Source organism: Felis catus, chromosome B1 (genome assembly GCF_018350175.1).
Source record: "Felis catus isolate Fca126 chromosome B1, F.catus_Fca126_mat1.0, whole genome shotgun sequence".
NCBI lineage: Eukaryota > Metazoa > Chordata > Mammalia > Carnivora > Felidae > Felis > Felis catus.
Window position 1 is genome coordinate 173,350,857 of NC_058371.1, and position 17,618 is coordinate 173,368,474.

The following is a 17,618-nucleotide window of genomic DNA, read 5'->3' on the forward strand; positions in this document are numbered from 1 at the left end:
GGCAGGGGGCAAGTCCTGGCTTCCCCTCTTACCTGGCATGACCTCATGCCTGTTAGGAACCCCTGGACGACTCTTATTTGGGAAACGCTGGCAGTAATTAAACCAACTGAGTAGGATTGTTGAGAAAACCAAACAGGGCTGAGGAAAGTGCGGCAGCACTGAAACAGCCGCTGTCACTCTTGGACTTTTCGCCCAGATGCAAAAATGCTTCCGTGTTAGCCACTGTCTGGACCAGTGACTTGCAGGGCAAACTCAGGGCCCTCTCCTCCCGGAGGGCTGAAGGGCTTGGAGACAGATCACATCCCAGCTTCCCAGTTCCATGTGCTGTGGGTGACCGAAGGCTGGCCTGAGCACACAAGTCACCTGAAACAGGCACCTGATGAGATCCAGGTGGCTTCCTCCTGCCCCTGCCCACTGGTCTGCTAGGGAGTTAGAATAGTTCCCCCCCCCCCACTCCCCCAAACATAAAGCTCTTTCCTCCTCCTCTGGTGAAATCCTCTCCTCCGCTCCCCCATTCAGGAACTTTCCTGACCCTCAGACCACCCTGGAGTTCCTTCCAGAATTTCTAGTGTGGCGTCATCCTGTGGGAATGGAATGCAGACCATGCCGGTCATTTTAAGTTTTCTAGTAGCCATGTGAATAAAAGTAAAAGAAACAGGGGGGCCCTGGGTGGCTCAGTTGGTTGAGTGTTCAACTCTTGATCTCAGCTCAGGTCTTGATCCAAGGGTTCAGGCCCCACATTGGGCTCTGCACTGGACACAAAGCCTACTGAAAGAAAAGAAAAGAAAGGAAAGGAAAAGAAAAGAGAAAGGAAAAGAAAAAAGAAAAGAGGGAAAGAAAGATGAGAGAAAGAGAGAGAAAGAAAGGTGATAGAAAGGAAGGAAGGAAGAGAAATAAGAAAGAGAAAAAAAGAAAGAGAGAAAGACCATAGAGAGACAGAAAGATGATAGAAAGAAAAGAAAGAGGGAAGAGAGAGAAAAAAGATGATAGAAACAGAAGGAAGGAAGGAAGGAAGGAAGGAAGGAAGGAAGGAAGGAAGGAAGGAAGGAAGGAAGGAAGGAAGGAAAGAAAGAAAGAAAGAAAGAAAAAGAAAGAAAGAAAGAAAGAAAGAAAGAAAAAGGGAAAAAGAAGAGAGGTGCCTGGGTGGGTCAGTCGGTTAAGCATCTGACTCTTCATTTCGGCTCAGGTCATGATCTCACGGTTCATGAGATCAAACCCCACATCAGGCTCTGTAGTGACAGCATGGAGCCCGCTTGGGATTCTCTCTCTCCCTCTCTGTCCCTCCCCTACTTGAGCATGCTCTTTCTCTCCCTCTCTCTGTCTAAATAAACATTTTTTTTTTAAAAAAGCTTTAAAAAAAAGTAAAAAGCAACAAATGATGAAGTTCATTTAATATATTTTATTTAACCCCGTATATAAAAAATAGCATCATTTCAAAATGTGATCAATATAAACATTATGAGACATTTTACATTCTCTTTTTATGCTGAGCGCCCGAAGTCCGCTGTGTATTTTATACTTATCTCCATGCACAGTAGCTACGTTTCAAGTGCTCAGTCTGCACACGTGGCCAGTGGTGCCTGGATCGCACAGCACAGTCCCAGAGTGCCGGCTGGATTTGCCGTGGAATTGTTTGGCGTGGTCTCCAGCTCAGGTCTTCGATGGCGTCTGGAGAAGAGCAGGGTGTTAATGCCAGTGTGGGGAGGCTGGCAAGAGAGCCGGCAGTCAGAGATGGCATCAGAGACAGGACGTCAAGGCTCCAAGCGTCATGCTTCTCTTCTGTCTTCTCCTGGAGCCCCTGACAGTGTGGGTATTAGTGTCAGGGTGGGGATGGGTCATGGACACTGTGAACAAAACATAAAAGCCACTGGCCCCCCAGAGATCTGGAGGGCAATGGGACCCCGGGACTTCTGCTTTCAGAGGACATGGTTTCTGCACCTCCCTCCAAGTTCACAGCTGGAGTGAGGCTTTTGGCTGAGACCAGGCTGTCACAGTTGGGGAATAAAGGGATCTGATGAGGGAAGAAGCCGAAAGAGGAAAGATTGAAAGGGGAGAATCTTTGAACCACCAGCTGTAGGAAGAGTGACAGCCTTTACACACAGCCTCAAAATCTGGAAAAGCTTCTTTGGCTTCCAAAGTGTCCGAAACAGTGTTAGGTCTGTGGCCTTTGAAGGCTCTGTGTGCTTCTGTACGAGGAATAGTTTCCAAACACGTTAGATGAAAAATAATTTCTTTTTGTGCTCTGAGGACCTGAGCTCACTGAGGTCTGATCCTACCGGTGAATATGGAGGAAGGCCCTCCCTGAGGGGGAAGCTGCCCCAGCATCAGCTGTGCTCACCCCATTAAACCACAGGATTATGGTGCTTGTGCTTGCCTTGTGCAGAAAATGCTAGAACCTTCTAGAAGACTCTGAATGGGACCAAGATGGGACTTTGTGGCTGGTGCCTGCTAGTCCTGAAGCCACAGAGGTGACCACGCATGGGTTTGCACAGGTCCCCACCCACCTAGGGCCTTCCCAAGCCTCGGGTTGGCCTCGTTTTCTGACGCATTCACTCCTCTCTGTTACTGCCCATCATGTAGACTGCCAAGCTAGTTACTGAGAGGATCTGGAATCTGGGGAGTAAGAAAAATCACCATCTATGCTGCAGGGAAGATTATGGGGACAGTCTGAACCAAATGATCTCTTCTGGCCAACCTGGCCTCAGTGCAGCCCAGCCCTCACAGAGGCACCAGTTGTCCCAGAATCGAGCCAGTGGGCAAAGGTGGGGGGGGGGGGGCGGGGAGGTGTCCCCGATTTTGTCTGGGATACTTCTATGTCCATCCAAAGATGACCACATGGACACCTTGTCCCAGAAAATGTAATTTCCCAGAGAAATTGCCACAGCACACACCCTTGAAAATTAATTTGCTTTCTTCTTATCACCGTAAAATCTCAAACATTAAAATGTTCAGGAAATGAGATTCTTCCGATAACTGGCCTCTTCTGATCAACAGGAAGCTGTTTTTATTTTAACCAGCGATGCTGAAAATCTCTGCCTCGTGGACCAGGGCCTGGCCTGCTTGTAATCACACAGGACCCTGCTGGGCTGCGGGGCACGGTGAATCCAGACGCATGGGCTGTCGGCCTACAACACATAAGCCACCGCGTCAAAGCTGGTTCCGGGCCTGCGGCTGGCGTCTTGTTTCTGTCTGGTTTTAACCAGACCCCTTAGATGAACTCATTTTCTTGTAGTACATCCCCTTTCCCTAAACTCAAAGCATAAAAATTCTATTTTGAGGGTTCAAGTTAACCAGCTTCCACTTGAGAAATGGCTCTCGTTGGAGCAAAATGTCTGGCTCCCATCTAGGGTCTGACCATATTTTGACTATGAGGTGACTTTAGCATTCACTTGGCAAGGGCATTTCCATTTGGCTCCCCATGAAGTCACAGAAATTCTGGTTATTTCTGTAGTGTGCTATTGCCTGGTTTATTTATAAGAACCATCCATTGGGGCTGAGCTGTTCTGTGTCTGGAGGCACTTATATTATCACAGTTATGAAATGTTTATTTTCTTAGATCAGCTTAAGCTGATACAGCACTTTTGGGCCATTAAGAATCTTGTAAATCAAGATAGTTTAGATAGGGGACGATTTTTCTGATGGGGGCTAAATCAGCTGAATCAATGCCTCTCCCTTGATTGGACTCTTACATTAAATGGGTGTGACTATCACATGTTCCTTTGAGAAATAGTGTTGCCTAGTTAGGAAGATTTACTGCCAGCCCACTTTGTTTCTTCTGGCTCACACCCCAGCTGGGAAATGTAGCTTCCAGGACCTGGGTTGATGAGGCCGCCCCAGTGAGGCAGAGGAACCAGTGATGAATATTTCAGGGCCATGATTTGCAAAAACATTGGACACAAGAAGCCCAAAGAAAATATTCCACATTAATGAGGGTTGAACCGACTCGCGAATTTAGAACTTAAACCCAAAACTCTATTTGAAGAGCCATCTGGCAGTGCCTATCAAAAACGGAAGATTTCACTTGTTCAGCAAAGATTTAAGCGCCTCTTCTGTGCCAGGAGCTGTTCCAGGATATAAAAGTGAAGAAGACAGGCCTTGCCCTCATAAACCTTGCTTTCCTGTGACAGGGGCAAAGAGAGAAGCAAATAAATATGCAACATGCTGCTGACAGCACCGACATGGACAGGGGAAAGTGGGGTAAGGGGAGAAAGACCAGAGGGGCAAGTGGGGCAGAGGAGGGGGGTTACCCGTCGGGGTGGCCGGGGCCAGCCACTCTGAGGAGGAACATTTGAGCTGGGACCAGAACCAAGTGAGAGAACAAGCCAAGTGACTGGGAGAGGAGCTTCCGAGGCAGAGGGAACAGGGAACACAAATGCCACGCGGGGAGGGTGCTGGCCGCAGAGCAGAGAGCTGGGTGTGTCTAGGGAAGAGCAAGTGAGGGGACAGGAGAGAAGGGAGATGACAGAGAGCTGGGGTGGGGTGCAGATCGCGTCGTGCCTTCCAGCAAACTGTCCTCAACATCCACCCTCTCTCCCTCCTTTTAGCCCCCCACCCCCCCGGCTGTCTTCTCGGGGCTCATGAACGGTGTGCTGGAACTCACATCTTCCAGTCTCTCATGCAACTGGGTGTGGCTTCTCTGTGGGGTTCTCGCCAACGGGCTGTGAGTGGAAATGATTTCTGCTACTTCTGCTACTTCTTGGTTGGGCAGTCACAGGGTGGGCTTTTATCCCTTCCTTCTGGCGGCACCCAGGGCAGGTGCTGGTGAGCCCACCTTGTCCATGAGGACAAGGGGAAGGCCCCACACGGAAGGTCCCCGGGGCAAGGTTCATCAAGTGTGGTCCTAGACCTGCCACATCAGCATCCCCTGGAAACTTATAGAAATGCAAATTGTGGGGCCCCACTCCAGACCTACTGAATTAGAAACTTTGGGGGTGGGGCCCAGCAATCTGTGTTCTAACAAACCTCCAGGGGATTCTAATGCAGTCAGGTTTCAAAACCACTCTACCCTAGAGCAGAGTTTCTCAACATCAGCAGCGTTGACCCTGGGTCGATAATTCTTTGTCGTGAGGGCTGTTTTTCATACTATAGGACATTTAGTCGCGACTCTGTCCTCTACCCACTAGAAGACAGAGGCACGTACCCCCCTCTCCCTCAGGCTTTTACAACCTAAAATGCTTCCACAAACACTCACATACACGTTTCCTGTGACACACATATTAATTTTTGGAAGAATAAATGATAAAATAGTAAGAGTGATTACCCTTAGGTTGTAGCACGTGAGTAGAGGGGACTTTGGAGGACTTTGCTTTTATTTTGTATGTTTCTGTTGTGTGCTTTTACCACAGCGACGACGTGGGGAAATGTTTTGGAAGGACCACGTATTGGAAAAATGGACACAAGGTTTCAATTCTTAGACGCCAGCTGGGTGTCCTACAATTCACTTGATTTAGAACTATCGACCTGGAAATAGTGTCAGATCCCATAGATTAAGGGCTCGATCCCACAAGACCATCCCCCCCTCTCCTCCATCCTCCTTCAGATGCCCATCACACATTCAGGTTGTCACTGTGCTTCTGACCTGTTGGCTGTAGATCAAAGTTCTCATGACCCCCTCCTTGGTGTCAGTTAATTTGCCAGAGCCACTCACAGAACTTAGGAAACCAGTTTTAGTTTGCTTACTACTGGTTTATTACAAAAGGCTATATATAAATCAGGATCAGCCAGGTGGGAGAGATGGGAAAGGTGTAGGGAGGGGGCGTGGAGCTCCCATGATCTTCTCTGGGCATGCCACTCTTCCAGAATCTCCATGTGTCCACCAACCCAGAAACTCTCTGAACCCTGTCCTTCAGGGTTTTTATAGAGGCTTCTTTTCATAGGTATGATTGATGAAATCATTGGCCATTGGTGACTGATCCAACCTGAGGAGGAGGCCTCTTCCCTCCCAGGAGGTCAGGGGGTGGGACCTAAAGTTCCAATTCTCTAATCACATGGTTGGCTCCAGTGGCAACAGCCAGTCTCAGGTGCTTTCCAAAAGTCACCTCATTAACATAACACATGACACCTTTATTGCTCCCAACACAGGAAGTTCCAATGGTCTGAGGAGTTCTGTGCCAGGAAGCCGGATGAAGGAAAAAATCTATGTATTTCTTATTATAAATCACAATATCACGTCTCCTATAAGACTTAGCATCCTTAACACATGCTAACCGAGTTTTAATCTCCCAGAGGAGCAAAATCCAAAATGGTGTGTGCCCCAGAGCACTTTGGGATGCTGCTTCCTGGAGCCCTCCAAATCTAGGAAACAGTTAAAAGTCTGGCCACGGCCACAGAAAAATTTATTCCAGGCATCTTGCTGGAATGGGCCTGCTCCTTCTATGTTAAGAAATATGCCTTGAGATATGACAGTTCTTTGAGGCAACTCTTGGCTGTCTCTAAGCGATTCTCTCTCAAGAAAAAGCCGCACAGGTACTCTGGGTGTCTGTGGTCTGTACCACCCCTTGTGGCTGAACAACCTGCAAGTCCTCCAGGAGCTGGAGGAGGGGGGACGTGTTTGGGTTCCACTGCTGGAAACATGTTTTCACCCTCTCCACCCCATTCCCACGTGGCCTGGGACAGGTGCATGTCTGTCCATGTTCCCTGGAACAGGGCCAATTGTCTGCCTTGCAGGGTCCCACCCCCTACTTTTTTGCCTTCTTCTATTCCCTCAAATGTGTTGAGACAGATTTTTCTTCTCCCCCTCACCTGCCCTTTTTCAGAGAATGGGGAAGGAATGAGGGAGAGGGGTTTAAATTTTAAATCCTGGTGATCCGTTCATTCTTAATCTTCTTTACTATTTACCCAAAACCTCCTCAGGCACATAGCACAGCTAGAGACCGAGCAGAAACACTGGAAGTTAACTGAGCCCACCCTTCCACTCTAACCCACCAAAAATGGCCATCATTCTACGGTTGCAATAGATCAAATCCTGACGGTGTCTTTCCTCATTAAATGAATTAATATTCACCTAAAGGGCTCCTAATAGTGCCCGGCAATATGGTGACTGCTCTCTTTTAGCTATTATATCATCATATTCTACACTCATATATCATCATATTCTACATTTCTATTTGTCCCTAGAATTATTTAGATTGTCAACGAACAAGTTTATATCATGAATGAGGTACAAAGAGATAAGCAAGTGGCATGAGCCACAAAGTATGGGAGGTCTTCATGGCAATTGGCAAGTGAGAATAAAAGACCACGAAGAAAGAGACAATAGATCACTAAGAAAAAAAGAGACTCTCTTCGCAGCCTTGTTTCAACCACAGGTGTCTCCCACTTGGTCCATTGAGATTTTCTCCCCCGACACAAGTGGTTCTCAAGCTTTAGCAGGCATCAGAATTCCCCAGAAAGATTTCCAAAAAGACTGCCAGCTCCACCCTCTACAGTTTCTAAATTAGTAGATTGGGGTAGAGCCTGAGAATTTACATTTTTAACAAGTTGTCGGATGACACCGATGCTATTGGTCTGGGGATTACGCTCTGGGACCCACTGCCCTGCACATGAACTTAGAACCTGACGTTTAAAAGTGCATTTTGCTCAAATCAGGTCATGGGTCCAGCTTGTCAACATCAATGAGAGTCTGTCATGTCATTCACTGCATTTGCTTTGTGGCATCCATGCATCTGACAGGTTATGCCCCCTTGGTCCTTCTGTAGGTCACTGAGACAAATGTGGACCGGGCAGGCTAAGGACAAAATCCAGATAGGGTGATTAAACCCTTGGCTTTTAGTCTCCCTTCAAGCCATATAATCACAGCAGTAGTTCTCAATTTTGGTTAAACTTTAAAATCAGAGGGGAGCTTAAAAAGCAAAAACAAAACAAAACACAATGCCCATGCCCCACCTCAGAGAGGCTGAGTTTGTCAACCTGGAGTACCCACAGGCACCGGTACTTGAAAAAGAAAAAAAAAAAAAAAATCTCCAAAGTGTAACCAGGGCTGAGAACGACCATCTAGAGGTCTTACTGGTTTAATGGGTTGAATCAACCTAATTGAACTGTCCTCTGTCCATGTAACTTTAAGTTATTTAAGCTTTAATAAGTTAAATAAGCTTTAACTTATTTAAGCTATTGTGAGATGTTAAAAGCTTTGCTGGTATCAAGGTATGTTTTCCTACAGCTTTCCCTCTTATAGTCAGTCATCACAATTTAAAAAAATACACAAAATTATATTGGCCTAGTATGACATGGTCTTAGGGAATCATACTAATTTTAAAGATCATCTTTTAAATATGTTTACAATCTGATGAGGAATTTTGGCTGGGGTCAATTTCAAGCTCGCAGGATTGGATCCATTTAGTTATATAATCGTAAGGGAATGATAGCTACATATGTATTGCTTAACTTTGTCTCAGTGACAGTGCTCAGTATTCTTCATAAATATTCAAATAATCCTACAAGATAGCTATTATTGTTTCTAGTTTACAGATATGGAAGGGGGGTTGGATTCCAGCTGACTCTGGGGCCTGTACTCTTAACCGCTACATGTTGTTTCTATTTATATTTTCCAGGCTCCATCTTGTTCCTCAAACGCTTTACAATGACTTACAAAGATATTAGCAATATGAGAAAGCATGAAATAACTGGAGTAAAGTAAGACTGGAGTAAAGGGTCAAAAATGAGTCACGGGTCAGAACAAAATGCTTGCACATTTGCTAACGGGAGGGTCACCGATTTGGCTTTGAGTGTGCTGGAAATGTCAATGTGATGCTCAGTCGCACAGCTGACAATGGATTACACACAAACAGTGCTCAGGGGACAAACCTGAGAAGCCCTGGGGCTCTTTAAAGAAGACACTGAGGATTAAAGGAAGGTCTGCAAGAATAATCTCATGATTCAGGCAGACAAGAGCTTCGCAGGTCTCAACAAACCATAATTTACACCATCCGCTTCCTCCCTTCTTAAAAAAAAAAGGGGAGAGGGTATTATGGCTACTTTTAGAATTCTACAAAGATTTCTGCATTCCTGTTTCCAGCACTTCATCCACCATCCTCCACTCGTTCCGAGAGAATATTGCAATTGAGCAATTCTTTGCTCACATTTCCTCAGTACCCCGGAATGTGATGTGGGCAGTCAGGATTTACCTTTGGAGAGTTCCACAGCCTCTTGATTCACCTTCCCTTTGGGGCTTTCATGCCATGAAATCACACCTGACTCTAAGGAGTGTCTTCTCCCCACGAGTTTCCCCTTGCTGATCATCCCGGCATGAAGCCAATATGGCCGTGTCCACAGGCTGTGAGATCTGCAATGAGATGAGCACGAACTGAAATAAAGAGGTCACTCTGTCAGGTAGGCGTCCATCGCGATGCCATTTCACCAATTCATTCCTCCTTGTAGCTCAATGCAAAGTCAAGAATAGCAGATCCCCCTGGGGCACTTGAAACAGCCAGTGGATGGGACCAATATTTTATCATTTATCTTTATGGGACTACAGAGTAATGGGATTTTTATCTTGAAAAATATTGGTATTTCCTTGCCATCTGAAAAAGAGGTGGTATTCAAAGGGTGTTGGGGGGCACCTGGGTGGCTCAGTCGGTTAAGCGTCCAACTTGGTTTCTGCTCAGGTCATGACCTCATGGTCTGTGGGTTCAGTCAAACCCTGCATGAGGCTCTGCACTGACAGCGTGAAGCCTGCTTGGGATTCTCTCTCTCTCTTCCTCCCTCTCTCTTTGCCCTTCCCCCATGCATGTGGGTGTACCTGTACACATTTGTACTCTCTCTCAAAATAAATAAACTTAAAAAAAAAAAAGTGTGTTGGGATTTTAAGAAAGAGATCTCTTGGTACAAGATGCAAGGTTAGGAGAGAATTCTGTATCGTTTGGAAAGTACTCTTCCATCTTCTAACATCAAGCTGCCCAGAACACTCTCACCCACCTGCTCCTCAGCTCCGTCCTTTTCGGACCCTCTAGATCTCACCTTGAATACCAGCTCCTCAGCGGAGCCTACTCTGACCACTCTATGTGGGCAGCTGCCACGCCGTAATCGATTTTTATTTATTTTAATTACCTATCTCCCCAGCTAAACAAAAGCTCAGTGATGGCAGACACTTACCTTGTCGTCCCAGGACCTTAATCAGAGTGACCATAGGAGGGGAAACCACAACCATTTGCTGGGAAGAGTGAAGGTAGGCAAGCAAGGGAGGTATCAGGGTTGCAGAGGTGGGGCCTGAGAGGCAGGCCGGTCCAATTGTCTTCACTGTGGGAAGACAGCAGATGAAAGTGATCCTGGGAATGATCACAGAAGCATATGGGGGAAAAGAGAAGGATCCCGAGTGAAAAAGTTCCTTTTGTCCTTTCTAATAACCAAGCCATTTAGATGATTGGAGCATATGAAACTTAGCAATAAAGTTGACTGCCATGTACCTCAAAGGAAGGAAAATGGATCATGTCATATCCTTGGTAGCAAGTACAGGAAGACCTAAGGTGGGCAGACATTTGATGACATTAAACAGACCCCCCCACCCCCACCTCAAGCAAGCTTGCCTCTACTTCCCTCATATGCTACGTCATCATCTGCAGATTCCTCAAGATGGCGCCTCGGGATGTCATCCTGGAGGGTGCTGAGAGCCAAAGCCAGAGTTGAACAGTAATCAGAGTCAGCTTCTCCAATAGTTGGAAGAAATGAGAAACACAGGGTTTTAGGAATAAGAGATGTCAACGGGAGCGGGAAGAAGACACCCAAAGTCGGTCAACACAGAAATTGGTCAACATAGATCTAAATATGGAATAAGACAAAGACAGTGGCAGAAGGAAATAGCCAGAAGGGTGAGGAAAAGCAGAGGAATCCGACCGGGCGAAAGATTGTCAGAAAGTTGTTCCCCCTCACCCTGTCAGATTGTCCAGGCTATCTTGGTGGTTCTGAGGAAAGGGCACTGCGGCAATAAAGTGCGGTGAGTCACTGGCGCTATTTTTAATGCTCGCCATTCAGCTCCTCTCTGCTCCCCTCCACAACCTCTGGGATCCCGAGGGGCTGCGGGAAAGGGGCGGGCAGTGAGACCATGTGTCTACAGCAGGCAGCAGGCAGGAGAGCAGGCAGCTAGCTACAGAGTTGCACACCAGAACCTACTCCACCCTTGCACCATTACTGAGGGCAGTGGGCTCCAAGTGGGGGAACCAAGGCAAGACTACAGACAAGTCCTGTGGAAAGGGCCTTTCAGAAAAGGATGTTTGGAAGTGTTGCCGGGCTTAGGTCAGCTCTTGGCCAAGAACCATGTAAACGTTGCTCAAACAGTCTTGGAGATGCTTTTATAACTTGCTCAAAACTTTCCAAGTGAAGAGTTTGAGTGCTTTAAAGTCCTTGGTTAAAAAACATAAAATTTGTAACATGTTTCAATTAGTTTGCATTAGTCTGCCATGAGAGAAGATGGAATGGAAATTTACTAGCCGGATTTCAACAAACACCTTTGCATAATCGGTGAATAAAAGTGAATTAACGAGCATCATGACTTAATGTGACCAGCAGTGCCCTTCCTCCACTTAGAATTTGGAAGCCATCTTTTTTCCACCCTCGACACTGCATTAAAACCGACAACCAGGGGCGCCCGGGTGGCTCAGTCAGTTAAGCGTCCAATTTAGGCTCAGGTCATGATCTCACGGTTCGTGAGTTTGAGCCTCGTGTTGGGCTCTCTGCTTCAGTGCAGAGCCTGCTTCAGATCTTCTCTCCCCCTCTCTCTGCCCTTCCCCTGCTTGTGTGTGCTGTCTCTCAAAAAATAAACATAAAAAAAAATAATAATAAAACCAACAAAGTGGGCTGAACTTGGAAGCTAACATTACTGCATTACTGAATCACAATCTTAAAGCCATATTTGAAATGACCAGGTGTTCATTGCTTTCCTTAGAAACACTGGATATCAACATCTTAATCATTAATATTTTTAAACTATTTTGTTTCACCTCATTTAAAATTTCTATTTTATGGGGCGCCTGGGTGGCGCAGTCGGTTAAGCGTCCGACTTCAGCCAGGTCACGATCTCGCGGTCCGTGAGTTCGAGCCCCGCGTCAGGCTCTGGGCTGATGGCTCAGAGCCTGGAGCCTGTTTCCGATTCTGTGTCTCCCTCTCTCTCTGCCCCTCCCCCGTTCGTGCTCTGTCTCTCTCTGTCCCCAAAATAAATAAACGTTGAAAAAAAAATTAAAAAAAATTTCTATTTTATTATAAAACTTTCTAACATACAAAATGTTTTACTATGCATATAGTGGTGTAAATTCAAACTTTCCCAGTAAGGGTTTACAACCAACATAGTTGGTTACTCAGTTTAGAGATATACAGGCAGATAGTATGCAGTCTGGAGACCAAGGATATTCATCTTTTGTTACCAGTTTCAAATTGTCCAAAGAACAGTCCCTTGTGGCCGTTCCACAGCTCTTCCAATTCCCTAATTGTTCTAATCCTTTCCAAAGATGGCAGTGAAACCCTTTACATAACTGGTAAGTTTCACTTCTATAAAACCAAAGGCAATTCTCTGTTGTTTTAAAAACGTTACAATGCAAGGTTTTTCAAAAGTCTGAAGATAAAAAAGAAATGACTATTGGGAGCAAACACTCTTAGACGCTGGTGAAGGAGGATTCCTCAGCCTACAAGCCCACAGACAGGAGTGAGCTGGAGAACTCCCCTCACCCAACCCCCTTGGTTTTAACTCATGAAAAATCAAGGCCCCCTGAAGACCCTGCATCTTAGGAGAGAACCTGATTTGGGCTCCTAACTAATACAGATCATCCTCGTGAAAATGAAGCAGATCTGGGGCGCCTGGGTGGCTCAGTCGGTTAAGCGTCCGACTTCGGCTCAGGTCATGATCTCACAGTTCGTGAGTTCGAGCCCTGCGTCGGGCTCTGTGCTGACAGCTCAGAGCCTGGAGCCTGCTTCACATTCTGTCTCCCTCTCTCTCTGCCCCTTCTCTGCTCATGCTGTGTCTCTGTCTCAAAAATATACAAACATTAAAAAAAAAAAAAAAAAAAAGAAAAGAAAATGAAGATCTTTGCGGCTCCGGCTCTTGCTTGATGTCACCAGAAACGATTCCCAGAAACCACTGGAATTAAAGGTGTTGACTATGAAGCAGTCAGGAGACTGGGGATCCATTCTGATCCTGCAGCTGACAATGAGGTGATTTTGAAAACCTCTCTTCACCTCACGTAGTTTTTTCCTCTATGAGGTGAAAAGTGGTTTTCTAGTATGAAGTAGAAGCTTCCCTCTGGCTTTCTCAGGCCAAGATTATTTTGAGCTATTCCAAACCTTTACAGCAGTGTCAGTGGCAGACAATGTGGCCTGTAAATTATTTTATACCACACAGACTTTCTGGATCTTAATCCGTAGGACCATTTGGTAACACTTGACAGAGGCCAGCAGATGAAGGGGGTGGCCGTCCCGGATGCCAGCAGTGGTCTGCTGTACTTTTTAGTCTCCCGAGATGACACCACCAGTGACTTCCACAGTCACAATCAACCTATGAATCTGAACTCTATGGATCACTAATCATAGATACTTGGATGGAGGGCCTTTGTAAAATGCCCACACATACATGCGATCTTTCGAATCAGGTGGATTCCACAATTAACTGTGGCAGTTTATACCAGGTCAACTTGGTTAAGCCCGAGCTACCTTTTCCAGGGCCCCCTTCCCTAGTGGTTCTAAGTCAGACACGGCTTAAAGGCATGCATGTGTGAGATCTGGAAGGCAGAAGTGAAGCGAGGGCCATTTTTCTCTGAAGGTCATCATAGTTAAAAGTGACAGACAGACACAGGGGTGCCTGGCAGTCTTCTGCTCCACCTCTGCTTCTCAAGTGTTGACCTTGGGTGTTGACCTAGAGTGGCCCCAGGCCCATACTAGACACCTGCCTGCAGATACAGCCATTCCTCGTGTGGCAGAAGAGAGCCCCAGAGAGCTCCCGCGTGCCACCTTGGCCAGGCCCAGTCTGACACCCGAGTGCGTGTTGCTTTTCTCAGATGGACCAACTGGTGACCCCCCTGATTCAAGTACCTCCCTCTGCACCTTCTTTTCTCCAGCTCCGCACACAGCAGTGTTTGGTGGGATTCCTGTAACGATCCTGTAGCCCATGGAGCTTGGGGCAACTCTTCTTTCCTGATTCACCAACCAAACCGAACGACGGACACTGTTTTTCTAACCATATGTAACTCCTAAGAGCCACCTGAGACTGAGTGCTCTATAAATCGTGTGTTTCTGAGGGCTCACGATGCCCCAAGTCCAAGAGAACATAAATGGCATCAAAAGAAAGACAACCTTCAAGTACACACATGTAAGCATCTAGCTGGGTGTTGGGGAAAAACAGAACATGACATTTACTTGGTTTAAGAATTTGCTTCCACAAATCCTCACGCGGTAACGTGAATTGGCTCTGCAGATGTTTCTGGCTGAGACTCTGTCCAATCTGTATCCACAGGCCTGTGTTCTGTCTGCCCAGTGCAATCTCACAACAGCACTGGCTGGCACCTGCAACTCATTCCTGTTCCTGTTACTACTCACGCTGGTGTAGAGGTGCTACAATATAACGAGCACTTGGTTCACAATACTGGAAAACAAAAGAGGCCAATACCAAAACCTCAAATGATTTCACTTCCGGTTAGGTGATCATTCCCACTTTGACCCACTGGTGCTCACCAGGCATTTTTTCGCCCAGGCTGAAAAGCAAAAATCCAAAGTTTACAAATAAAACAGACAAAGCGTGGGCATGGATTTATTGTTGTCTTGTTTTTTATTGAATGCAGAGTCCATGTTTTTGAGGAATAAGACGTCCAAAATTCAACATTATTAAATATTTGAACAATAAAATATGTGGAAAGAAGCCCTCAAATGTTAACTCCTCGAAGTTCTATCTGGTGGAATGACTTGGGACAGAGGCTCCTGGGCTGGTCATCTTGGTTTGTGAGGAGAACTGCTATCCCTTGATACGGGAACAGGACAGTCCCCAGTGTCAGCCAACTGTTAGGCACTGGGGACAGCATGTTTGTCACCCTTTGAGATGTCTGGGGAGATCTACGATGATCTCCAATATGAAAATCCTTCCTTTCACCTCAGGCTTAAAGAGACGCCTACCACTGAGAGAGTCACTAGAAGCCTCTGTGGACTAGAAGGGGTAGAAGGGCTACGATGCCAAAGACCAGAGTGACCCTGCCCTCCCAAAGGGATAATGTGTCCACAGAGCTCCTCTCTCACCTGACAGCCCGTTCTGAGAGCGCTTGTGAAGAGGCCTCGCACGGTGACCAGATGAAGCCATGCCAACCGTGAGCGGTCTCTGCTTGTTGAAGGCACAGGGCCCTCATCATCCCGAGGGAAGGGACTGTGAGTTACATTCAAAACACACCTCTGGGGTGCCTGGGTGGCTCAGTCAGTTAAGCGTCCAGGTTCTGTGTCTCCCTCTCTCTCTGCCCCTCCCCTGCTCATGCTCTGTCTCAAAAATAAATGAAAACATTAAACAAAAAAAATTAAAAAAACACACCTCCTACCTCTGGAAAACTTCTCTCAGCTGCCATGTATTTGATTACAATTTTGGGCTGATTGCTTTTTTGAAAGTCCCAGAATCTCTGGCACCCATGAAAATCCCGACGTGCCCAGCTACTCCTGCAGGGTATACGATTCCCAAGGGTGGAGACTCAGAGGGACACACAGCTGCACTGTATCATACAACAGCAAAAATAAATACACGGCTATAAATGGCGATGAAAACCCGCAAAGAAATAAACATCTCAGAGTCTACAAATGCAGGCCGCTCGCTAGTAACACTTGGTTTGAGCCTAAAAACTGGTGATCTGCCCATAAAACATTTATCTATAGTGACTTGATACTTAAGAACGAAGCAAAAAGTGAAAACAAATTTTTTTAAAAGGCAAACTTCATTAAATACCAAGGACAGTGATAAATTCAAGATGTCCTAATGGTTATCTGGGGCTTCCATAGCCAGGACAGACAAGGGCGAGCCACACAGCCCGCCGGTGACGTGGAGGCTGCAGGCCCACGAACCTGCTGTGGAAGAGCGACGGGCCCACATCTGTGTCAGAGGACTCCTCTCCAGCCCTTCCTTCCGGCTCGTGAACTTCACAGCACTAAATGCTCTCTGCAAGCACAGTGATACTGAAAGAGGAAACAACACAGAAACAGAAAGGTGCATTTATTCACATCCATGCCATCTAAACCTACCGGGTACAGTAATCAGGACTGGAGAAGGACGAAATACAACCTAAACGACAACAGAAACACCGGGACATCCATCCCCATGACTTGCAAGTTTTAGTTCAGGCCAGTCTGCAGGCTGGCAAGCCAGTCTCCTCCCTGAGAAGCACGCGTCGTGCCTCGTTCTCTCCCTCCAGCATCTTCTGTCCCTCTCAGTTAAGGCCTGGACAGTGTTGGGGCAGGGCCACAGTGTCTCCTCAGGAGCCGTCTCCTGTGCGGTCAGTCCCAGTGGGCCCGGGCCATGTGAGGTCAGGCTCCGGGCCGCTTGGCTCTGTGGCCGTCTGCCTCCGAAGCTCCCCCACCACCTGCAGCAGGGCGGCCCGCTCCAGCTCCAGGGCGAGGGTGGCCTGCTTCAGCTTGCTTTCGCTGCTCAGAAGCTTCTCAACGGTGGCCTCCAGGCTCTGGATCCTACTGTTTGCCACCTGGGGAACAGAAGAACAGAATGTGGACTGTCCAGTGATAACATGAGGGGATCCACCGAATGCTCTGCTGTCTGGCCTTGGGGACACCTCAGAGGCCTATTTGGACAGAGATAAGTCTATGTGTTTGTCATCAGTTCTTCTGGGCACACAGGAAAACTACATTTCCCAGGTCCCCTTGCAGGAAGCCTGGGCCACTCTGCGAGCCTCCAGCATTTTCTTCCCCTGCTGTGGTGACTCTGAGACGGTGGCTTCACGGCGCAAAGGGAGCCTGATCCCCATCACTGATGATAGGGAAGACGGTCTGATATGGGCAAAGAACGCTTCGTGAACAAGAGGTGGAGTTTCGGGGACAAAAAGACTCCTGCTGTGCCAAGCCACTGAGATGTCGAGCTTTCTTTATTACTGCAGCACGGCCTGGCCTATTTGTACGGATACACATACTCATACGTAGACCGATTTCACCCTGATGATCAAACGGTTTCCATGTGAAGGCCCCAGCAGCACCAGTCCTTGAATCCAAAACCCTGTCTTCCTGACAGGAACCAGACACCAGCACATCCAGGAACACGGGCATTTCCCCCAGAACACGTGCGGAGCGCTCAGAAGGTCCGAGCATCTGTTACAAGGTCTCACTGACCGGTCAGCACCACCAAGATCAGCGGTGTCCTCACTCGCACCCAGTCTGCATCCTCGGCACCTGGCACCCAGTGTCAGCGAGGCAGAACTTCCCAGGTGCTTCTAACTACTGTCCCTCCTCTTCCCAGTCCAGCAGGGCCGGCTTCTCCGGCACTGAGGGGCTTCCTGAGAAAACCACAGGAAGTCCGGCCTTCACCTGCTGCCGTCCCCGAGGCCTTCCCGGCCCACCCCTCAGCTCACAGCTACATCCTGCCGTGCTCAGGTCACGAGGTCCCTAAGCTGCTGCTCTCAGCCCAGCCCCGCACACGCTCCCGTTTATTTTGGGTGGGGAAAATGGCACATGTA

The 17,618-nt window shown here is 47.4% G+C and overlaps 1 protein-coding gene and 1 long non-coding RNA gene across 8 annotated transcripts in view; both read right to left on the minus strand.

The window, feature by feature from the left end:
• Positions 1-1,388: 1,388 nt before the first annotated feature.
• Positions 1,389-11,984, minus strand: LOC109499216. The gene is made up of 2 exons (XR_002156431.2): positions 9,123-11,984; positions 1,389-1,668 (listed from the first exon to the last, which is right to left on the minus strand). It is a non-coding gene; the product is annotated as an uncharacterized LOC109499216 (long non-coding RNA).
• A 4,152-nt stretch (positions 11,985-16,136) lies between these two features.
• Positions 16,137-17,618, minus strand: part of TBC1D1 (TBC1 domain family member 1) — a 226,575-nt gene continuing 225,093 nt past the window's right edge. For all 7 annotated transcript variants that reach the window (XM_023253205.2, XM_023253207.2, XM_023253206.2 and 4 more), the window contains one exon: positions 16,137-16,637. In XM_023253205.2, the coding sequence (XP_023108973.2) occupies positions 16,413-16,637 (225 nt within the window). In that variant the 3' untranslated portion in view covers positions 16,137-16,412. The remainder of the gene's footprint in view (positions 16,638-17,618) is intronic.